Below are 25404 nucleotides of genomic sequence, written 5' to 3' on the forward strand. Positions count from 1 at the left end.
TCTATCTGTGAAGTTGAGATGTGAGGCCTTTCCGGAACTGAAGTAAAAATCATGAAGCTACATAGGAGTCAGTGTATTTTTGATCTATTTGGAAAGACATTGCTGCCTTGCCTATATAATCCTTAAGCATGTATTGCATTAGTTAAGTTGGAGCTTGGCCTTTTTTTCCTGAGAGACTGTCTTGTCAGCTAGATTTTTAAGCACATTTGTCAGAATATGTTGGCCAACACATTCTACAATGACTGCTATCATAGTCTAGACAAAAGAGGAGAGAGAGAACTTTTGCAGATACTTAAAAATAGACTGTGAAAGATCTTCCTGCTCTCTCTCACTGCTGGAAGCATTGTAAAATGAGATGTTTGGTTTTAGAATTACAACACTTGGAGAGAAAACAGCACATGCATTTGCATTCCCGCAAATTAGTACTCTACCTGCTTTGTATATACCATTGGCTAAAACTGGATGTTTTCTTTTGGTTCTTAGTTTAATGCATGTCAATAGAAGCCCTTTCAAGTTTAGAATAACTGAAAGGAGTATGTTTAGCAAATATTTTTTTATTGTTTTTAATGTCTTTCATGGTTTGAGGCTCTTTAATAGCTTTAGGAGCAAGACTCAGAAAGCAAGCCAGTTGAGCGGAGTAAGGCTGTTTCTCATCCTACCACTTAGTCTCTAATAACTGCAGTGTATATAATTATTTATCTGTGTATTCCCCTAATAGTAGACATACGTTTATTTATGTGTCTGGTGAATCTCTAACAGAACTGTGAAAATGCAAAGCTTAGAGGTACACAACTAAAAAGGCTCCCTCTTGCACATTGAAGGAAAATGTCTCTTTTTTGGCCACTTTTCACAACTATTTTAATAAACTGCTGTTGTTTATATGCATAATACAACTAAAACTAGACTTGGAGTCTCAATCCATTTCAGCTCATGCCTTTAACTACTTTTGAGTCTAAACATAGCCCAGACATTGTCTTTACTTTGGTCTCTAGGTGAATATATTCAGGATACAACTTCTCTCTTCATAACCTTGTCAGATTTAGGAATGTCACTCACTTCTGCACACTAAGACAGGTTTTTCTTTCATGTTTCCCAGCAGTCTCAGTCATTTTTTCCAGTGTTATTCATGTTTGCCAATAGCAGCATCCCACTTGCTTTAGTTATTCTTTCTTCAACATGCCATATTCCCCTCGGTCCAACTTTGTCAGCTCTCACCTCCCATCTATTTATCTGACCTTCACTTTTACTCTCGTCGTTCCTGATTCCTTTCTTTCTCACATGTTCCTATTTTTACTCCTTTCCTTCCTGACTTTTGCGTGCTGCTTGAGGAGTCAGTCTTTTCAGGGCTGTTCTGTCTTCAGTCTCTGAAAGGAAGGTGGCTGCAGCTCTGGGTTTCTGGAAACCCAACTTAGGCACGTAAAGTTTAATGCCAGGCTGCTGGTGACTTCCAGCAGTTTGATCCTATTGCATGTAATGGGAACAGTAGCTCTTTAATGAGACAGACCACTTGTACTGGTGAAGTCAGGAATTGGAAGGAATCAGAACCCAAATATTTTTAATGGACATGAAGACTTGTTAACATGCTCTTTTCTGGGAAACTGCTGAGACTGTCCTAGAACTCCCGCTGAAATTGTCACCTCCGGACTTTGACTCTACCCACTTAGTCCACCAAACAGGAATTGAGGCATGCCTCTTGTGTTCAGCATGACACTTATTTGTGAACACCAAGGATTTCTATACGTAGATTCATGAATTACAGACACTGTTGTAGGCAAAAATTCCTGTGGTGGGTGCTGGCATTCAAAATGGGAAAACCAGGTATGGCACATTCCCTGTAGAATCCTGTCTGGCCTTCTGTGGATTTTCCTCTACTGTGCCTCATCATTCTTCTCCATACAGCTGTTTTTTTTCCAGACTGAAGGTTGCAAAGATGTTGTATGTAAATTCTATACATTGTTCTGACATAGCTTAATAGTAGAGTCAGTGTCAGGCTTACTATAAATCACTGGTTTAGGCATGTAATTCTCACTGAGTTTTCTTGGCTGTCTGAGTTAGAGGAAAAAAATGTACTATCTGATTTTGACTAGTTACCATCATTATAGGGTGGTTTTATAAATAGCATTTTTGCAGTGTAAAAGCTGTATGCAACTGTTTAAGTATTCTTGCTGTGCCATTGACAAATCTGAAAGTTTTGAAATTGTGGAAACATTAAAACTTGTTCTTTTTCAAGATGATAATTGTATGTATGCCTTTTACTGAGGGATGTGAAAGGAGCTTTTAAGCTTCCATTGTGCTGTATGACTTCTGTGGTTGGACTCCAAATCTATCTGGGAACCAGTATTTTTGCTACTCTACATTACCTTCCAATGTAAAAGATGTTCAGTTAAAGTATTTAAGGATAATTATAGCAAATATTTATTTGTCCTGAAGTTTTATCATTGCAAAAGGAAAGGTAAAAGTTTCTGTTACAGTATTTGTGGTGTATTAAATAGCAGCAGTGTACAAAGCAGTATTCTTCCAGAGGCTGTTGGTCAGAGTAAACAAACAGGAAGCATCATTTATGCCCTATGGAAAAAAGAGTGGAGAGTTCATAAATGTGAGTAGGCGGTGGGGAGTGGACAGTCCCTACTATCCGGGGGCAATTGCATAAGGATCTGTCCTGCCCAAGGGATTTTGCAGTGGTCTTGAGTGCTGCAAACATTGGTTTTGCCCTCAAAAGCTCAAACAGTCAAAGAAGCATTTTAAAGTGTTCTTAAAAAAAAAGAAAAAATAAATACAGGCTTAAAGAGTTGACCAACCTAAAGGAAGCATTGACAAATTATGGTTCTTGTCTGTAGCTGCAGGCAGCAATACTGGAAATGGAAAGATGGAAATTCATAACTGACTCTCTCCAAAAAATAAATTCCAGTCAGCAGAGGATAATTTAATCTCTGATGTTGTCCATCCCTGAAAAGTTCGTTGTTAGAGGAGAGACAAGGCTGGGGCTTGGGTGGAGCACGTAGGCCGGGGGAATTAAGAGCCTTCTGTGCTAGTGTCCCAAGGAATACCTGCTCGGGAGGTATGTACCATGTGTTGCTTTTTCCATGCTGTCAGTATGAATGGAACATGTTTGAAAGTATTCTCCGTGGGCAGTGATTGTTGTTCTTCCTTCCTTTTTTCTCAGTCATTTGCTTTGTTTGTTGAGGCTAAATAGATTAAGTCATCAGACTGCATGTACTATTGCATACAGTCCTGAAACTATCTTGAACATGTCTAGCTGTTTTTAAATTCACTTTTTTACTACCTTTGCAGAGAGCAATTTTTTAATATGCTATTCTTTTTCTAGGATATTAGCAAAATAGTACGTGATATGTTTAGAACCTTGGCATAGACTAGGAAAATCCAGGGTTGAGCAGTTCAGAGAAACTTGCTGTTGTTTAATACCCAGGGAAATCCTTATCACTGGTACCAAAGAGTTAAAGTCTAGCCATTTGAATCCAAAAACGTGATTTATAGCTGTTGAGATCGGGCCTTAGGAAATAAATGCAGTACTGTGATGTGGTGTGGGAGTCTGTACTTATGCTGTTTCAGGAGTAGGTCCAAACCACAGACCTGAAGAAGACAATGCTACTACAGTCAAATCTGGCTCAAGTTATTTTCAGCATAACACAGAATAAGTGATACGTTTGGCGCAGCAGAGTGTGTGTCAGTAATATGGCTGGACTCTATTCTAAGTGAAAATAGGAGCCATATCTTACGTGGTTTACCCTTCACTAGTCATTGAAAGCAGATTCCTTTAAAGAAAACAGTATCTTCATTCTTCACGACATTTCCTTTTCTTCTCTAGTTTCTTCCTTTTTCTAAAGAAAATTGAGAACTTCCAAGGATAATTTATTTCTGAACTTTAAATATATATATATATTTTTTTTTTTTTTAATTTTTGTAAGAGGATAGGATATGTATACCGCTTGATATCATTGCAGAGCGTTAAGCTCTTAGCAACCTGATAAATATCAGCCCACAGATGTCTATTCATGCAGAGGAAAATTAAAATAATCTTGGACATCCAGGATAGTCCTAGCAGTTTGGATGTAGAAGTAGAATTCAGATAAAAGTGTTGTACTGTTATTAGGAAGTAGAAACTCCTAAGGGAACAAAAACATTAAAAACATATTCCTAGCAGAAGTTTATTTGCATTGATTTCTCAATAAAATTACTTTGATTATTGTTCCTTCCGTAGGCCTCTCTGAAAGTTACTACCTGCATGTGTGCAAGTTAAATAGCTTTGTTATACAGAATTAAAGAATCATATTTACAGGTCACCGTGCATCTCCCTACTTTTCGTTTTATTTTTTCTCCACACCACGTAAACTAATCTGAGCTTGCTTTTTTTTGTTTGTTGCATTCACATCCAGCTTAAACTAGGAGTCTTTTGCTGTTTCCATTGAAAATTCTTCAGTAAGTGTAAATCTTTGTAATCCTCTCATGTAACTTCTCCTGTGGAACATAGGAGGCATCCCTTGCAAGAGAATGTTTCTCCAATGCTCATTTTCTTTGAACTTTTTCTTTGTGTATAATGTACCAGACCTTCAAATGAGTTTTACCTGCAGAGGTGTAGGAACAACCGCATTTGTGCTGATGTCATACCAAATGGCAGATCAGTTCTGCTATTAGTTACATTTGCAGCTAGCTAGAAAGGCAGTCATCGCATCCTTGTGTTTGTTGTAATTCTGATTGGAGATCAGACTCCAGGATACCTATATCCACATCAGGTGACCTGCCTTAATTCCATTTTCTCAATCCAAACAACATTTGCATGTTTCTGAGTTGCAGGGTTATGAAGTGAGACAGGAGATTTTCCAAGAAAAACCATAGAAACATCCAACTTACGAGAAAGCTCAGGAAATTCTTGATGTACATTCAGAAGACATAAAGACTGTAGCAGGAAGAAGAAACAGATATGGACTGAGCTTTGGATGTAAACATTGTTCTAGCAAGTGCTTAACCATTTCCCTGTACACTTCTGAAAAGTGTGCTTGGGGAGCAGGAGACAGAAAGTCATTTTGGTTGGTATTCTTCATGCGTGTGTGGAAGTGTGTGTATGGAAGCAGAAGGAGAGAAAAAGGAAGCCTTTCACAGAACAGTTAGATCTGGTAGTAAAGTTGGAAGACAGAGACCTTTTGTATGTTGGTTTTTGTTCCCTATCCTTCAAAAATAGAATTCAGCTGGCCTAGGGATAACTTCAGGTTCCACATGAGACGTCTGTGGAGAATGGAGAGGGAAGTTGGATGTTTTGCTAACTAATGACACTTGCAAGAACCAAGATCAGAGGTAAGGCAGCCTCATTTTACCTGAATGTTACCTGTGTTGCCCTTTCCAGAAAAAGTAAGATGAACAAAGAGAAGCTGTGAAGTCTGAGGATATTTGCTTCGGGGAAATCGTTCTTTTTCCCATCATGACTTCTGGTCATACTGCCAGCTGAGTAAGCTGAGTCTGAGTATTTACTGAATGAAGGAAAGGAATAACCTTAGTTTATGGCTGGGAAGTAGCTGTGGTGGTTCTCTTTTGTTTTTCCAGCTAAGTGCTTTCTTTTAAAGGTGGGTAGGAGTAATAGGTGAAGAAAGGTACTGAAGTGTCTTGACATTTCTAATGAGGATAGTAACAAAATATTCTGAGCAGACAAGAAGCAATAGTTTTTGCAGTATTTAGGCAGAGTTGGACTGTTAGTTACAACTGTTACTTGCAACTGTGTTAGTTGCAAGTTAGCAGATGAATTTGTTTTGGGGGGAAAAAAAAATCACACAAGACTCTATTCGATATCCCTTTCCAGTAACTTCAGTGAAAAGAGACATTGTATAGTCCTTTTATTACAAACTATTCTTGGTTTTCTTTGTGTGGCTTTTAAAGTGCCATTGACAGGAATATGAGTTGTCTTTGGAGACAATTAAGAAGAGTTGTATACCACAGGATTGTCTGCTCTTTCCAAAGAGACAGGTTGCTGAATTTGGGGGATTCATGTTCACTTACATCTATTACTAGCATAGGAGTTAGCATAATACTGAAACTGATTAAATTTCGGCAAACACATTTCTGAGCTGAATTCTTGCCTTACATTAAAAATTATATAACACAATGTGAGGTACACCTGAGGTTTTTTTTCTTCACACACACATCCTTCCCCTCTCCTTATCCCCCAGAAATCCAAAGAAAGTCTGTTTTTGTGATGTGTTCTTTCCCATCGTCCAGATGAAACAATCATTCCAGAAGGGTCTGCAGTCCCATGACAGATTTGGAGGAACTGAACAAGATTTGAGACTGGAAAGTGAAATTGTTGAGGACTTGTGTAGGGGACTTGTTGGCAGTTAGCACCTCACCTGGGCATCTAACCTAGGTGCTTTAGCTAGGAACTCAGTCTTATTCATGAAGTCAATGCAACCTTAAGGTCTTAGGGAGCTCCTAAGGTTGATGGTTGTTCAAAATGATCTTTTGAAGGAAGTTTCCTATCACCTCAGACCTAGGGAGGCTAATTTCCAAGCTTTCCTGCCTGATTTTTATTTTTCATACATACAGTGGAAATGGCCCAAAAGCCAGTTTTTGAGCTGACATAGCATCAGTTAAGGGTTGGAGGGGGGAGGAGAATAGCTGTTCTTTGCAAGATAGATATCAGAAGGAGTAGAGTTATTGCTTAAAAGCAATGCCATGAAGGAGAAATGCATTTAGAGTGACTGGAGGGATGGAACGTAAGGATTTCATTGGGTTGATGTTATCAGGAGCCTACCTATTTGCTGCAGAACATAGCATTTGAGTAAGATTAAAAAAAATAATGGAACATACAGTTAGTGAAAGTATGTTATCCTTCTCATACAGAGGAGTGGAATATTTTGTAAATATTATGAGAAGAAAATGTATTGTAGTTTCTCTTAGCTTGAGTTGATTATGCCAGCTACTGAATGATTTCTTTTACGTATTTATTCAGTATACCTCCAGATATGATAAATGGTAGATACGATAAATTTCAGAGTCAATCACTTGCAAACTGAGATTTAATGAGATACTTAAAAAATTAAAATTAAATTTAGATAAGTGCAATGTAATTGCTGCTGTAGTGAGTATAGCATTCATTTCTAAATCAGTCAGGTCTAATCTAAACAGTTTAACCAAGATTTTTTTTAAACATCTTTGCATACATTTTCCATCATAAAATGTGGAGAGACAAAAAAGTAAACTTGGAAAGACTTTTCATAGCTGCAGATGGTGGGGTAGGGCACTGTCCGTTGTGTGTGTGTGTACATATATCTTATGTAAATGTATAGAATGAATTCTTTGTTGCAAATATGTTCAGGTAAGTAAAACTGAAATTACTGATGTAAAAGAATCCCATTCAAACACAATAAAATATATAAAATTCCAAAAGTAAAATAAGTCAAATAGTGTCTTCCCATTTTAGTGGTCAATTGAACAAAAGGTACTCAGTATTTACAATGATGTAATGTTACAACTATAGTGCCAAGGCTACCAGACAAGACTAGACAAAGCAAATTTTAAGGATACCATTCTAATTAAACCAGTCCCTTGGTGTGGATCACTGATGGTGTTTTGGCCTTGCTCTTGACTTCTTAACATCAAGAGGTATTTCTAATGGCTGCGGCTAAGAGCTTTAAGCCCAACTCTGCTTGCAATCAGCTAACACCTGTTGCGGTGAAAAGCTATTTTAGTTGCACAGGCCCAAGATTACTTTTATAGACCGAAATAAACCCTTGTCATACACTTGAGCGAATAGCTTTAGACTTCAGAAAAAATATGCTGAATGTGTGGTCTAAACCAACAGAAATATATATGGAATATTAAAGTAATACTAGAAAATGGCACTGTGCATATGCTGATGTCTTGGCTGTTGCAGGAAAGTAAATCTTATCCTCTGTCACTTTAATACTTTCAGGATTTCTGCTTATCTCTGTGATTTACCTAACTGACAGTCAGATACGATTCATGTAAAAAGGAAGTAGCATTCAAATAACAGTAACTTGAAGAGACCTTACAAAATCAAAAGTGATCATGCGATTGACTCTGTAATGTGCTATCTTGACATAACTCATTAAAATCAATAAAAGGCGTAAAAAAAATACAGAACTTTTGCTAATGCATGTCATATAGACTCAAGCACTGTATAATTTTGTGTTTGTTACAGTGCAAAGGTCCTGGCTCAATATTGTAAAGGTGCCATGTAGAATTTATATTAGATACTGTTAGGCAAGAAAATATTTAAGACCTGACCAAGTAATAACACATTTTCCCCATTGAACATTGAAAGAGAAACAGTAACACGGGACTTGGAATAATGCCTGAAATGTAATTCATTTTAAGCGTCTAATACAAGTTGTGGTGTTTTCAAAGAAAATCTAAAGTCCTTGACTTGATAATTTTTGCCCAAAGACTGTTTGATGAATTAGGAATCTGTAACTCCAAAGGCTTGCATATTGTTATTTATTTAATTTTTAAAAAAAAAAAAGAAAAAAAGGAAAAAAGGTGGGGTATTTGTACAAGCATTATGGACAAAGATGTGGTCAATTACCACCTAAAATTACTGTCCATTTAGTAAAGAAAAAATCAGAAAATTAAAAACCAATTGTTTTCATGTTGATGAAACAGTTTTAATTTGTAGGATGAATTGATAATATTATTGTTTTTCTCATCCAAATCAGCCATAGAGTGTCTTTAAGTGTAGAATAGCATTTAATGTTGAGTGAAAGTGTGAAATTAAAAAATGCACCAAGGCATGTACAGCACAGGTTTGGATCTTCTCTGCCTTTCTACCTGTTAACCACCATGTATATCCAGCATTCTAAGGTTTATGGAAGCTTTGTGTTTTCTAAGTGTGAAAATACTACTTTCCTTGTTTGTTTCCTTTACCTTGTTCATGTCACTAAGGTCATAATTATGCCAAATAGGATTAGAATTTGTCAGGCATCATCTGGAGTGAGATCCTAATGTAATGTGTTTTCTTATCGGGCCTTAGAAAGACTGAAGGTATTCATAACTAATAAAATATGTCAGGAGAATATATGGACTTTTATCTTCTAACTTCTTGTGCCTAAAACAATCCTATTGTTTCTAGAAATTATTAGTTTATTTTGAAGGTTTAGCATCTTGACAAAAACGTGGTCATTTGTTCATATTAATAGGTCTTATCCAATTCAAGATACATGCAAATATTGAACTTTATCGATAATTATGAAGGTGTGGAGTTTGTAGGCACTTAAATTACCGCCCTAATTAGTGGTATAAAATCCAAAAATCATCATTTGGGAATGTTGTCTATGGTGCTAGTGGTTAGAGATGACAAGCTGCAATGAGAAGATGTTTTGAAATGATTACTTCAGCATCCTATTTGTTTGTTCTTAACCAGTGTTGTTTCGTCTTTTATGTAGTCACGATGTTTTATATGAATCAATGATTATACTATAGGATCTGTTAGCATAAGCTCTAATATACAAGGAGTGTGGTTGCTAGGCTAATATGCGTAATACTTCTTAATTCAGGTTTATGTTTTGCTGTCACCTTTTCCAACTCACTGTCTAAAACAAATTTTTATTTTTTATGTAAGATTATGTTTGAATTTTGAATGTGAAGTCAATACCTAGGCAATACTCTCAGAGAAATAGAAATTGCTATATATTTTATATAAAAGTTTATAAAACTGGGGAGAGTTTTCATCTGAACTTCAGATTATTCAAATTCAGTAAACTGATGGTTTATGAACTGGAGGAGCTCCCCTGCTAGTATCAAAAAAACCAGCCTTTCCAAAACAATGGTGTTTGCTTTTTGTATGGGATGAATTAGATAAGGATTCGCAGATAAGTGTTTTAATTAGTTTGAGGGTCAGATTTTAATGCGATTATATAATGATATGTAAAGATAATTACATATGATAATTATATATTTTTTGATATATATAAGAATACAAATGATACACAACAATAGAGAGATCTTTGTGTATAATATCATGATGGGAAATAAAAAGAGGAAAAATCTTGGGTTAGCACTGATCTGAGGACAATGGTAGGTGGAAAACAAAGACTTATTCCAGTCTTTATTCAGCTTTCTGTGATTCTAAGTGCGTTGTTAAGTTTATTAGCAGTTACATCTCTAAGCATACAGAGTATGTGTACTGTGACAATTATGAAATAAAAGCTTCTGATTTAAGTGTAGATAAAAGAGATGAGTTCTTATTGGTTCTTGCTATGCAGCAATTTAGCAATTTTTTTTTTGCATTAAAATATTCGGTATAAACCATGTTCTGCACTTAAAAACAATCCTTTTGTCATATATTTAAATCAGGTTAAACATCACATACTTTTTCACATCCAATTAAAAATGTAAGCTACCTGTTGCATATTTAGGAAATAGTAATATATATTAGCTGTGTGTTATATTTTAAGGTTGTGTTATGCTCATAGTTCTTGTTTCTTCATAATTTCTGATCGCTAAATGATTAGTAAACTGTTGGCATAAGAATAAAACCAACAAGAGCAGTTTAACGTCTGTGAAAATTTAGTTTAGAGAGATTTGTGTTCATTGTTGATGTGTAATCAGATCTGCTTTTGATTCTGATTTATTTTTAAATCGTTGTGAATGAGATGCACACAGAATTGGTATGTGTGCTGGATTTGAATGGAAAAGCTACTTAGCCTGTTTCAACAACACAGAATTTTTTACATGTTTATACACCAAGCAGAGCAGCAAAAAAAGGAGTTATATTGACTGGCTTGTTTTGTTGCTAAGTCATGGTTCTATTACTTCATTGTAATTTTTCTTATTTATTTTCTTATTTTCTTATTTTATTTTCTTATTATTTAGCGTTTTTCTTATTCTCTTGCTATTTATGCTTTTCAGTACAATGTAAAAAGACACTGGTGTGGGAAACCACCTAGTCACAAATGTACTTTATTTTACTTCATAGTATTCTAATAGAATTACAGTTTAAAATCATAAATCCCATTTCAACCAGAAGCTGCCTGTACTACTGGGAATCATTGGCATTTGATCTGTGTTGATGGAGTGGCTGTATGAGTGAAGTGCCTGGAGAAGCTCAGCAGAGTTCTGAGTAGGTTATAAAATCACAGGAACTTCACCAAGAGTCTGATCTTTTCCTTGTACTGTTAAGAACACACAATAAAAGCAAAGATGTTCGTAGGTGTTTTCAGCAGTGCCTGCCTGAAGTATAGGGTTTTACAAATCACCAGCAGCATTGCGAGGGAGTTGAGTGTAGTAAAATGAATAAAGGTGGTGTAGATTTGGCACCCTGGTACATGAAGGCGAAAAGGTTGTAAAATTTGAGAAATGGGCTAGTATATTTCTGTTGAGCAGGCCAATTGAATTTTGCAGAGTACACTGGTCTTTTTCAGGATACTTTGCTAAAGTGGAATTGTCTTAGCAAAGAGAAAATGTTGTTTAGTGCCTTTGTACTGGCAGGCCTTATAGTTCTGTGTATGTGGGGGACCTTAGACAAATTGTCTGTGTGCATAACTGCATGTTCCTTTAATTTCTAGTGTCTGAAAACTATGTTTAAGATTTAGCATTTTAAAGCTAAAACCAACTAAAAAAAAAAAAAAAAACCTAAAACTTTGCTAACCAGTTTTGCTAAAAGCTAAAACTTTGCTAACCAGTCAGCAAAGAAAATCATAATCATACTCCTGTTTAGGTTGGAATGGGCCCTTGGAAGTCATTTGGTCCAACCTCCCACTTCAGGCAGCGTCAGCTTCCCTTGCTCAGTGCCTCATTTCAGTTGACTCGTGGATCTCTCTCTCTGAGGACGAAGACTCCAGAACTTCTACAAGCAACCATTCCTGATGTTGTCACTGTGAATTTATTTTCCTCACATAATCAGAATTTCCCATGTTCCAACTTTTATCATTTGCTTCTTGTTTTTTTCATTTGTGACCTCAGTGAAGAATATGGCTCCTCTTTACTTCTGCATTACGCAGTTGAATGCCGTCTCTGATTCCTGCCTTAGCCCTTGCCTTCTTAAGGCGCCCAGTGGGGAGGCCAGTATAAATGCACACCTTTTGTGTATGTTCTCCTTGCATTCAAATTTAGTGAGGGGTTCCTTGTTCACTTGCATTGGCCATCTGTCACACCTGCTCAGCTTTCTGTGTATTGGAGTGGACCCTCCTACTTTTTATATCTTCTTTGAAGGTCATCCAGCCCTCTTGTCCTGCAGGGATGCTATGCTTCAGTCTCGCTATGGGTGCTACTAAACAGATCCCTCAACATGCTGAGATCTGCTGCCTTGAAGCCTGTAATGTTGCTGTTCATCTTGATCGTTTTTCTCAGGGTCATAGACTCTGATCTCCTGGTCTTTGCAGGCAAGGCTGACATCAGCTTTTACATCTGCAACAAGTTCTTCCTTATTTGTGAATAGCAAGACCAATATTTCCCCTCGGCAGCTGCAGCAGTTCTGTGTTCTTATGATTAAAAAAAAATACATCTAGCTTAACGAACAGATTATTGCAGCAAAACTTCTGAAATTTTGTTGATTGATCTTCTGTGCTTTTTTGTGGATTGTTTCTACTTCATGTAATTAGATACTGTCTGAGTGTCTCACACTGTCACAAATTAAGATGATTTTCTTTAGCAACTTTACATGCTGAAGGACTAATTCTTAACCCACATAAGTATAGTCATTGGTTAGTCTGAAAAAAAAAAAATCTAATTGTCATTCTAAGGACGTGTCTCAAAACTAGCATTCTTTTTGCTTCTCTCAAAACTCAGCCTTGCCTTAAACTTAGTTTCTTAAACTAGCTCAGTACTATAAGCAGAGATACTGTAAATATTGTGTGATACAGAACAAGAGCCTCTAAGAACACGCTTTTAGAATATGTAAACTTTTAGAATATGCAATTAATTTAAAATACAAAGGCACTTTCAATAGCTTATCGTTTCTGTACTCCGTCAAAATTGACTTCTGATAGCATACAGAAGCAACCTGCAGGTCTCTGAGAAAAATAGAGATAGATGTAGACAGGTGCTGGCTTCCGTCCTCATTAAATTAATCTATAAGGTCCTCAGGTTAAGTCATTCTGTTTAGCCAAGCTAATCAAATGTGCTCATCCTTATATAGCCTGTTACCTATGGTTTATCAGATGAAATTCAAAGGTATAGGAGCTTTGGAGGCACCTGCATGGCTTAAGGATTTCTGTCACTTGAACTAAGCCATGCAGGTGTCTGTAGGACGGTTACAAACCTGATCACTGTGGTAGATCAACTGTTAAAAGCAACCTGTTTTCATCAGAGATCCGTCTGTACAGCAGAATCCAGCAAATCGTTTCATCAGCTCAGCTAAGTTGGAAAGATGCTGTGTGAGGAGTGAGAGGGCAAAAGGTAATGAAGAGATAAGGGAACATCTGAAGTTTGCGTTGTTGCATAAAACCACTTTTAACTACAACTTTAATTTCTGGGAGTTTTCTTTTAACAAAAAGAGCAAATGTGCTTGCCAAATTCCTGTCCTCAGGGGAGGATCCTGCTTTTTTTCTTTAAAGTACAATGAAGCAAGCAGATAAAATACAACAAAGTAAGTAGGGCTGAACTTCTAAGTTTCATGCATCCACAAACAAGAGTTTTGTCTTTGGATTTTACTGTTAAAAGCATCTTTCTATATGTAAGAAAAATAACCGTGGTCTCGTGCTCTGCTAGCAATTTGAAATAGTTTCATACATTTCATGCAACTATGTTCCTGGGCAAAGTTTCCTGTGCATAATTTGTTACAGAATTGCAAGAAGTGTCTTTTATGAAATAGATGTGTTATTGAAAATACTTTAGGTTAAAGAAACTCTTCAACAATGTTGTCTTTTTTTCTTTTTTTTTTTTCAGTTCATCTTACCTTTAGAAATTAAAGCAGCAAATTCTTTGGATCATACCTTGGAAAACAAAATCAAATTCTCTTTGTTCTCACAGTAACTTTCTTCCCCATATTTTTAGGATTGTATTCAACGGAACTGATGTCAAAAATTGCCAAAGCATCTTCTGCTGTATACTTAGAAACAAATTAAGCACTTACAAGGTAGCTTTCAGCAAGAGTCCTTCACCAGAGATGAACAGATATGTTTACAAAGCAACTGAAAGAAGCAAGAACAGCAAGCTTGTTCTCACCTTAGTCATGTTCTCCTCACCAGTTTTGTTAATGTACTCACCTGACTATTGTGTATTAGATAGGTTGTTGAAAAGAAGCCACAATATTTTTCTCTTCTTACAGAAAATCATAGAATGAGTTACAAAGTTATCACCTTGCCTTTGCTTATGTTGAAGAACTAAAGTTTCCGTGGTAATTATCAGGATGATTTCATGAAAATTACCATGTCATGATATGCTTGGCTATGTGAAAAGGGACTAATTAATACAAATTAATCCATGTAATTTGGAAACCATAACTATGTATGGCTTTTTGGAAAAACAAACAACAAAGCTGCTGAAGTACATTAACTGAAACCGGTAATGAAAAGAAATTAAGGAGGGATTTTTTTAAATATCTCTTAGTGTTTTCTCTGTGTTTTGTTCATTTAAAATTTAAAATATCTTGGCAAATGCCAGAGCGAATCTAAGCTAAAGGCCATTTTTTTGGAGGGAATGAGAGGACAATGGAAGAGAGCAACCCTTATGGTGCCTCATGCCTATGCCTTCAATTAAGCTGTTTCACCACATCTTGGCAATTGGATCAATGAGCAGAATGGTTTTGGTTCAGCAATGGACTGATTTGCAGATTCTTGTGAATTCCACAACTGGTTGCAATTAGAAGTTCTTGGAGTTTGAAAGTCTGCTCTCAAATGGTAGCTCTGTCATAGCAATTGTAGTAGTTTGCTAGGTTACTGATACTTTCACAGAATTACAGAATTTCTAGGTTGGAAGAGACCTCAAGATCATCAAGTCCAACCTCTGACCTAACACTAAACCATATCCCACTAAACCATATCCCTAAGCTCTACATCTAAATGTCTTTTAAAGGCTTCCAGGGATGGTGACTCCACCACTTCCCTGGGCAGCCTATTCCAATGTCTGACAACCCTTTCGGTAAAGAAGTTCTTCCTAAGATCCAACCTAAAACTACCCTGGCACAACTTAAGCCCATTCCCCCTCGTCCTGTACGTTTCATCGGTGCGTAAGATGTAAGAATAGAAGAATAGGCTTATTTGAAGCGTAGATTTGTAAAAACGAGAAAAAATCAGAAATCATTCAAATTATTTAGTACTATGGTTACCAGGGATCATCTTGGGCTTCTCATCTAGCATCTCTAATAAATGCATGTAACATGTTCCTGGCTTAATTCCTTCGGCAAATCCTACTTTTGTAAACAGCAGATGGGGTCATTGAGAAGCATTGCTCTAAACAACCTAGACCTGTAAGTCATGACAGACTAATACAGACTTATCTATCTGCCCTTCAGAAGACTTTACTTCTGTTTGGTTTGTCGGCTGTAGATTATGTAGTATTGTGGGGGAACTAATGCTGCTCAGTGTGTGCCCAGTTTCCCAAAGCTCCGTGGTTTACTTCTCTACTTCACCTTGAATGTTGCATTCCTGGTTTTAAGCTTCAGGCTGATTTCTGCGTTTTCAGTTTCCTTAAAACCAAATATTTTACCTTTACAAATAATACACGTGTACATTTGTATTTGTATACGTACCTATCAAACACCAATGGCACAAGTTTCCTTGAGGATCCTTGCGAACTTGCCCTGAGTTTTGTATAGGCATTGCAATTCATGCAACAGTACTTTCCCTGTTTCTCGAACAGAAAGCTATGGGAGAGTGCATCACGTCTCGGTTAAATTCTGATGTACTGTATACAGTATTCTGAATACTGATGAGGATGAGTAACGATACCTGAGAGTTAGCCTGGGTTTGGCAGAGCTGTTATGACTGGGTTTAGTCTTGGTGTCATTTGAAATATACTACTGTCTCACAATTCAGTTATTACTTGCCATTTTTGTCCTTACATAATAACGGGGATATTATAAAGGTTATTACACAGTAACAGTATGCTCTTCCAAGTCTTAATAACAAAGCAGTTAGTATACACTTTCATTACGTAACAATGATATATTGAATGACATTTTCTGTTTTGTATAATATTTTAGTAGTATTCTCCTTTTTACACTTTGAAATGATGAATAAGAAGATAAAAAGTATTCTTGTTTGTAGGAAAAATATGGAGAAAAATTGGAGTAATGACTCTTCCTATCAGAAAACATAACATTCGGTGCAGAAAATGTTGCATAACCTTATATTCTTTCCTTTCTGCTTACCCATCTATTTTTCCTGCTTTTTCTGTTTCTATATTTTATTGGTCTTTCCCTAAAATAAGAACAAAGATGACTTGTGAAGATCCTCAGCAGTGTGTTTAAGAACAAAAACTATTTTACAATTTTTTATCTGCCTTTGGTACAGAACGATAAACTTTCAGATCTGTTGATGAAACTTTCATAATCTTGATTTATTTTTTTCTCTCTTCCGCATGGTTTATTTTAAATTGTAGTCTCACTAATCAAGTCTAGATTTAGATGGAAATAAAAAGCTTTGGGACTGACAGGAAACCATTGTCTAGCATTTATAGAGACTTCAGGTGGTAAATTAAAGCTTGCTTTGTTACTCGCGCGTATTCTGATATTCTGAAATTCTTTAAAGTCCTCAAGTGTAAATATTGTGTCCCTTACTGTGTTGTATCTGTGCTGCCTTAAATGTTAGGATTAGGCAGTGAAAAGTTGAGTATTTGAGTTCTGGCATAAGACTGAGTTCAATATAAGTATCATTACAAGTGTTCTTTTAACCAAAAAGTAGGCAAGTTTCTCATTGTCCTAGGCTGTTACAGCATTGGTTTTCTGTTGTTTGTTTTGTCTTTACATCAATAACATTGTTAGAGAATTTCTCTTTCTTTCATAACTGTAAAGCAGGTATGCCTTACATTTTGTTTTCTATGAATGAATACCTTTAAAAACCAGGTTCCTTACTCAGGGTCAGAGTGTCATTGCTCCTGCAGAGGAGTGAACTGTAACTACCTCTGCCTCTTTTCCATTCGGTTTTTCTTTTCTTTCTCCTCTTTCCCCATATGATTTTTATACGCACATCATTTATAGCACAATGGTCTAAATAACTGTCTGGACGCCAGTGTCAGAGGTACACACAGAAGCTGAGGAGAGGCTTTCCTGACCTGATGCACTGGCCTTGTGCCATGTTGGGTGGCATGGACACAGGGACTTTGTTTGTGCTGGCTGGGAGAGTGAACCAGAGTGAGGGGACATGTGCTCTGGTGCCGGTAAAGAGATGTATTTGGGCCTGAGCAGCAATGTCTGCAAGAGCATTATTCATTGAGCACTTCAGTTTTCATCATTTTTTTTTTTTGAGAGATATTGTGTTTATGTGAAAAATAATATCAAGGTCTATCACCATGTAGCAGAGAACAAAGTTTTTTTAGTGGCCACCTGGAATGGGCCACGGAAGAATGAGCTCAGAAACCAGGGTCCTGTGTTAGAAATGCCCTGGCTGCTTCCTGCAGTGGAGGATTTGTCTCAAGTAAACAGAAAGTAGGTAGCAGATTGAACTTCCCAGGATGAGACAGAAGAGATTTGAACCATTTAAGAGATTTACTCATTGCAATTTATACAAGGGCACTTGAAAAAGTGTGTGGAGTGTAGAACGTTGTTATTACATTCCCCTCAGCACAGGCAGGATGGTATGGAAGCCTTTGGGTACTTAACACTGTAAGGCTGACTAGAAGTGATGGAAGAATTTGTTCAGAGGTTGTAGGTCACAAGAGGAAGGGTCAGTTGACGTTGAGGTATCTAGTGGTACGTGCATTCATACTGCATTCATTATGCTTTCATTTGCTATTGCGTCTTTCATTCCCAATGTAATTTTGCTTGGAGAGAATTTGCTTTAGCTTGTTTCTTTCAGATTTCTTTCCTGCAAAAACACTAGGGGAAAAGCAAACAGATATATTACATTATCACAGAAATTTATGAGGCATTTCACACAAACCAGCAAAGCATACTTCTTAATGCATTAGGAGGTCTTTGAGAGGAAAGAATAAAACCACTGGGGCTCCTTCTCCAGTCTACAAATATCTATAGGCAAATTTCTTTTCTCAGTGAAGCTGGATCGTATTTGTAATGTCAATAAAATTAGTGAGGAAGTTTCCCTGCTGTCTCCCTTTTCAAAGTAAATATCTAACAGAAGTTTTGGTATACAGTGTCTGAAACTGTTCTGGAAAGAATCCAGGCTATCTGTACAGTATTAAGGGATATCAAGTTATATTGGCTACATAACTCTTCTTGGGCTTTTGTAAAAATTAGTGGTTGGAGTTGGCATCAAGTTCCTGGCAGCAGGGCAGGGCTTTCAAAGAGAGAACTTGCCGTATATTTAGCAAAGCTTTTTTACCTAGACTATTCCCTGTACATTTACTACATATCAAAAAAATCTTGCTGTTATTCTCAAGACACAGCAAATTCTAACTTTATTAACGTTTGTGAGATTCATAGCAAGTTCAGCTAATGTAATATGGAGGTGCTGTTAGTGCAGGTGTTGGAGTACCTGATATATGAGGACAGCCTGAGAGAATGGGTTTTGCTCAACCTTAAGAGGAGGTCTAAGGAAGAGGTCTCAGTACTGTCTGTAACTATCCAACAATTAGGTGTAGAGAAGGCTGTGCCAGACTTCTCGGTATCAAATTCTTTATATTACTTTCATTTTGAGTAGCCACTTTAATTTATGCCATTTAATCTGTCCCCTTTCTTCAGTATGCACCATATGGGTACTTGTACGCACAGCGTTGCAGTAGCTGAGGAGAAAATAGTTTTTGATGGCTTCCATTTCCATTGAAAATAGATTAATGTAATCTGTACAGCACTAAATTCATCAGTACTGCAACCACGTATTTGACTTTCAGAATAGGAAACAGAATTCATGCTTGAGAACACGGTTAAAAGCCTAACTTTTTTCAGTGTTTTTTTTTTTTTTTTTTTTTTTTTCAGATGAATTAATGAATCATTTAAATTGCTGTTTTTCTTTGCAGTGTTTGCTCTCTCAGCCAAAGTTCTGGGCCATTCAAACTTCAGCTTTACTTCTTCGGACCAAGCTTGAGAAAGGAAGCACTCGTAGAATGGAACGGGCAATGAAGCAAACTCAGGTAAGGCTTCTGAGCTGCCTTGACCCTGACCTGAATGCTTAAGTTAGGAATACGGGTTCTTTGTGTATTGAATGGAGATGGGCAGGAGTTAAGAGCTTCTGCAGTTCCTCTCTAAACAGTAGTGAGCCAAGACTTCTAATTATGCCTCTGGATTAGATGCATAAACTACAAATCCTCGTATTTCTGCCAGTCCTCAGACTAACTTGTATATTTATAGGTGAAAAATGGTCATTTTCTTTCCAAAACATTAAAGTTTCAGAAGATTGAAATTAAAATCTGTTTTCTTACCTCAGTTTTCTAATTTCTATGATATCTGAGGAGTATTTTATGTGAGAGATCATAAGTTTAAAGCTCCTACTGCTATCTTAAAATATTTCTTATTGAAGTAAATCTGTAGGAAAAAAACAAACTTGCAAATGGTCACTCACTGTGAGAACAGAAAAATACATTTGTGATTACAGCTGCAATTTTGATTTACTGTTTTGATGTGGTACTTAGTATTTGCATTGCATGTTTGAGGTGGTGATTAAATAATCTTGCTCTGAACATAGATAACATCCGTTTTCAAGTAAAAATAATAAAAAATCAATCTGAAATTTATCAGCTAGTATTTAAGAAATAAATTTTTCAAAGGAAAAATCTGTAGGCTATATGAACGTATTTTTCTTTGTGTGACAGAGTTTTGTTAGCCATCTGTCATCTTTATCCTGTTTAGTCTTGTTGTCACATGAACAGCAGGCATTAATATGTGTCAGTCAGGGAACAATCTTGCTGACTAAGACGGCCAGGAATGTACAAATTTAACCATCATAGTACTGTGCAATTAAATCCTGTAAAGCTGATGTTTCATTTCAAATCATTATTTATGCATGGACCTTTGAAGGAGTGCAGCTTGGATGTGTTGCTGCATTTTTATTCTGCTGAGGAGGACATAGAGTTGCTATAGTGGAATTTCCCTAAGGTCAGCAGGAGATGTCAAGGAAGCCAGGATTCCAAGTCTGGGAGAAGATGTAGCATCTGGTGGCATTTGGGAAGTGATCTCAGGATCCTTGATGCCCTAATCCATAAAGCAGTTGGAGCATATCCAACATATTTTGTCTAGCTTGATAAACCTGAGTACTGGAAGCTATTACACCATACAGCTTGACATTCTCATGATGGAAATCTTCGGAAGGGCTTATCATTCTTAGTATGTTTATCTGAATTCATCATGTGTTGCAACTGCAATAATGCAAAGGATTTGATAAGCATGCACTGTGACGTTCTGAGACACAACCTCACTACAGACATTTAATATGTGATTTTAAACACTATCTTGAATCCTTATATGTTTATGTTTTCTTTCATCTTTCTCTAGATGTTTGAATACAGTGACATATTTGTGTTGATTTGATTACAGTATGAAGCTCAGTTTCCAAAAACAGAAGTTGTATAAGGATTGATCTGTGCTAAATTAATCAAATAACTTGAATAACTTTCCATTTAAGGTTTTCATTCTTGAGTTCTGTCGGATCAGTTTTTTTTTTTTAATATAAATTCTAAGAATCTTTAAGGAATCAGAAAATGAAGGCTGACTGTTTAATGTTGTTTTTCATCCATAATACAAGTTTGATAAATTGTCTTCATAAAGATGTATAAGTATTACCTGAAGAGCTAGCTAGTTCTGTATGTAGTTATCAGTAGAATACATATTTTAAAACCCCAGGAGTTTCATGCAAGTAGTTATTTCTCTTTTTATCAAAAAGATTTGATGTGGAAAACTGTGCAAGAGAAAAGGGCAAGTTAAGCCAAGCTTGGAAGGTTGTCAAGAGGCAGATATACATATGGTTGGACCACCCCCATTCTTCACAATATTTGCCTTTTAATTAACTACTAGAATTGTTTTAAGACAGCTTGAATAAGAAGTGGTGAACAGAATTGTTTAAGTAGCTTTAGGGTCATGCGAAGTGTGTGCGTGGACCATTACAAACTCTCTTACTGGAGCTGGGACTGTCCTCTAGGCCTCTCCTACCATTATTCTTCCCTTCCCCATTTCCGCTGCCATATACCTGCTTTAGGTTTGGTTTACTCTGGACCTCCATATCCTTCTAACCAACTGGTCTGACATACAAGCAGCTTCCCAGTGATAAAGCAAGCCAGGCTACATATGCATCATTTCAGTTGCTTTTTTGCCAAATAAATTACTTTAGGGCTATGTGTTTTGTGGACCTGGCTATCTTTGTTTAACTTAATTAGTTCAAAATAATTGCAGCTATTTTTGAAAGGAGGGTACATGGGTTGAATATAGCTGCCACACTCCAAGTATTAGATATATCACTGCTTTGTTAAAAAGCTTTTACCAAATGATTATGTAAATACCTTTTCTAATTGGAAGTCTTCAAAAGGAACTGGCCTGAGTACTTTCAAAACCTTTCTGATTATGTTCAAAGTGTGAAGTACAGATAATGTAGACTTTGGAACCACCATAGATTTTAAAATAATTATTCTGGGTACTCTGGAATGTGCATCAGCTAGTAGCTGACTGGAAGTCAGGAAGAGAGATTTTTTTCTTAACGTTTTTCTGGATGCTGCTGGCCATCTCTGTCCAATTTTTGCCTAAATGAGATTTGTATCCACGAAAATAAGGTTAAAGTTTTTTTTTTAAAATTAGTACTTTTTTCAACCATTTTTCTAAGAAAAAGAAACAGCATTCAAGAGCTAAACCAGAGTTCTCTTACTTTCCGCTAGAATATTTAATCATGACCAGTACGGCATATATTGACGTCTGGATCAAAGTACTGCCAACCAAAATGTGCTTCTGGATACAGCACAATTAAAAAAAAAATAAAATAAAATTGGGTGGTAGTTGGCTTTTTTTTCCATATGGATATATTTGAGGGAGGGTTAAGTGCTAGGATGGAAAGAAAGGAAAGGGGTAGGTAGAGAAAACAGGAGGAAAAAGTGAAAAGTGGTAGTTTTTGATAAATTGCTCTCAGCATAAGCAGGATCCTGGCATTTCTACATCAGTTTTGGGATCTTCAGCTACCTCCTATTGTAAGAAAGTAATTTAGAAACTATTAATAATGGAAAATAGGTTGGAACAAGCTGTTAAACCACAAGATACTGCTAAAAGTGCAGCCAGAGCTCAAGTAATAGAATGGGAGATAAAAGGGGAGTTTTGAGTGGTCTAGCAGATCGTTTTTTTTTTTTTTTTTAATGGGGAGAGAGAGAGAAAAGAGGGAAGATCACTCAAAAAATTAAAAGTTTAGCACACGTAAAGGAAAGCATCCCACTGTAGTTTCTTGATATGTGAAATAAGAGCGCTCTTTCATGTTGATGATTTCTTAAATTTTTTTAAGAATGAAGCAAAATGAATGAAAAGCTTTGTGCTGAGTATAACGGTGGGGTGGAAGCAAGTCCATCGTTACTCAGGCAGCAAGAGAGGTGAAGGTGCTGTGTGCCTGGTATACCAGTAGCCTACTGTAACGTATCCTACAGTGACTTGTTACAGCTGCTTCCTGCAGCTTAATCCATGTGGTTACACTGGCTACCTCGATGCTTGGAGCTTTTGTCAGCTTATGTGCCTCGTTTCTGATTGTATTTTCAAGTGCTAGCTGCACCTGGCGATAACATGCCTGTGAGCCAATCGCTCAGTTTTCCGAAGGCGCAATACGATGTAGGTGATATTTCATACGGTTCTCTCGCTTGCTTTTCTTGGCAGCAAAGGAATTTGCCTGTTAGTGGGGGAGAAATGTGTCTTGAAAGGGTGTTTTTAATAAGACTTCAGGAGAGCAGGGAGCAGACTAGCAATATTATAGGCTAATCATTATGTCTTAAGATTGAAAGGTCACATGAGAGCTTGTTTTATATCCTTAGTCATACACAGATGTATGTGGTTGGGAATTCTGTGTCAACTGCTCGGTAATTTTCACTTAAATTATACTTCAGAGTGTCATTTTCTCAGCAACAAATGTTTTTCTGTGTGTATCTAAATGGGAAATAATGATTTTTTTGGTTTAAATTGTTCTTACCAGAAACATGCTGTAGTTGGTGTGCAGTTACTTCAAATCTGAAAAGAGTTGAGTATACCTTTATGGAAAGAAAAGCCAGTATAGATCTAACAGAACTGTCATCTTGTGCTCTATGAGGCACAACTTGCCCAAATGCAACTTTATCGTTTCATTATTTTCATGCTGATGGTCTTTAAATAGTTATGCAAGAAAGTTGTGCCATTTATCATAGTAATAATATCCTTTTTTCTTTCAAAACTTAAATGTTGCCTCCTTGCCAACTTGCTCCCCGTGCTTTGCTTTATTTGGCAGTTCTTCGACGTTGGATAAATTCAACGTTTAAGGGAAGAGCTCAAAAAAAGAGGAGGGAGCAGCCTTCCTCCCACTAGACAACTGATCTAGAGAGGTTTGAGGCTAACACAATTTCTCCACTTTTTCTGCTGCTTAAATATTTCTGATCAGGTATCAAACCAGTATAGAGAGATTTTAAGTATGACCAAAGGAATGACAAGACTTGCATGTTCAGCTAAACTATTAGGTGACTACACTGGGAGTTCCTCCTCTTTGACCACCTCTTGTACTCTGTTAAGTGAGATTTTAATAGTTGCTTTTAGCTGTGTATTGAATGGGAGAGGGGAGGAAAGGAGAAAAATAGACGTGAAAAATGTAGGTAGTAAATTTGTTTTACATGACATTTCTAATAGGAGGTTCCTGGAATCTGAGAAATACTCTGGTGAACCAAGAGATTTACCTCGCTCTCTTTGGGAAGATAATAAGTGGAAGAGACACCTTTTCTTTTATCCTGTAGAGATCCCACACTGATACCCATATAGTTCTCAGCTATTATGAATTGTATTTATTACTAGAATATGTTTCGGAAATATTTTAGTAAGAGGACAAAAGCCAGGTGCCTTATAAAAAGATATTCTTAATGTGGTCCAGACAAGATCACAAGGTCTCCAGACCCCTAGAAATAAACCGTATTACTTCAGAAAGCAGTCGCAAGGGAGAGTGACCTCTTGGTGATAGTTATGATTTCAGTCTCAAGACACACGTTCCCAGAACGTATTTCATTTTGCTTAAGCGGATGACAAGTTTGACAGATCGAAGATGTTACATGACAGAAGCAATTCTGGGGATACACCAAGCACATTAACACACTTCAAAATAATTAGTGAAGTGGTGCTTGGCTCCCTCTGTTTTTCTTCTACTATGCAATTATGGTTTCTGCTGGGTAAAAAAAAAAAAAAAAAAAAAGATTCAGTCTGCCAAGAGTTATTCAGGAATAACTGAAGTGGTTTTGTACCATTGGCAAAAAAGAGAATATTAAATAGTATAATTTTCCAGGTACTGATTTCTGGCTAGAAATTTTCTACTGCACTGTTGTATTCGCCAAGTTGGATCACCGCTATTAGTTAGTGTGGGGAAAAGAACGCAGCCATTCTTTCTGTGCTAAATTTTCTTCATATTCTCAGCTAGCACTGTGAAAGTACGAGCCTTTTTGCTCATTTGAGAATTATGTTCAATACCTGAACAGTCCTACTCCTGGTGTCATAGACTTTCTAAAAGCAGACAAAAATATTAAGCTTTCCAGTTTTTCAAATGTTTCCCACTGATTCTTAGATTGGAAGGTGTTTACCTTTCTCTCTTCACAGTCTCTTTAGCCAGTGTTTTGAAAATTGAAATAGAGGTATTAGGAGTCATAATGCCAGATAGGACAATCCTCAAGCTACAATGATGAGTAATACCATGCTTTTTGAAGTCCAAATGATGACAACAACTTGCAAAGAAAAATATGGATATTGACAGATTTCAGGACACAGCATTCACATTTTTCTGCCTCAGTATTGCACTGAAAGAAGTAAACATTACAAGCTCAATTTCAACAAAACTGAACAGTTAAAATAATCAAGTTCCGCATGGAGTTAGACCAGATGCAAGGCATGGAGCACACACTATTCCCACCTATTGCTAACTGAATAGATGCATGTTTACAGCTGTTGTCTAAAACATCCTTGCAAAACTGCAGGTATGTATCCCAAGGTGAGCTAACAAACCATGTTCTGAAGTAGCTTAGTAGTGATAGAATTTCTTGAGTTGCATTGCGCAATGAATGTGCCAGGAACTACAAAACAGACTCTCCCTTTTCTGTTAAGGAAATTGTCTATTCCCCCTGTATTGTAATTAAACTGTAACTTCAAAATTACAGCTTGTTTTTATTTCTTTCTCCATCCTTGTATTTACTTCCCTCTTTAGAGAAAAACAA

The 25404-nt window shown here is 36.7% G+C and overlaps 1 protein-coding gene across 1 annotated transcript in view; it reads left to right on the forward strand.

Annotated features, from left to right (window-relative positions):
- The window catches only part of TTC27 (tetratricopeptide repeat domain 27), a 112136-nt gene that overhangs the window by 39276 nt on the left and 47456 nt on the right, over positions 1–25404 (forward strand). Inside the window, exon 10 of the mRNA XM_032185350.1 lies at positions 19036–19149. Within this exon, the coding sequence (XP_032041241.1) occupies positions 19036–19149 (114 nt within the window). The remainder of the gene's footprint in view (positions 1–19035; positions 19150–25404) is intronic.

The sequence above is a fragment of the Aythya fuligula genome, chromosome 3 (assembly GCF_009819795.1).
Source record: "Aythya fuligula isolate bAytFul2 chromosome 3, bAytFul2.pri, whole genome shotgun sequence".
NCBI lineage: Eukaryota > Metazoa > Chordata > Aves > Anseriformes > Anatidae > Aythya > Aythya fuligula.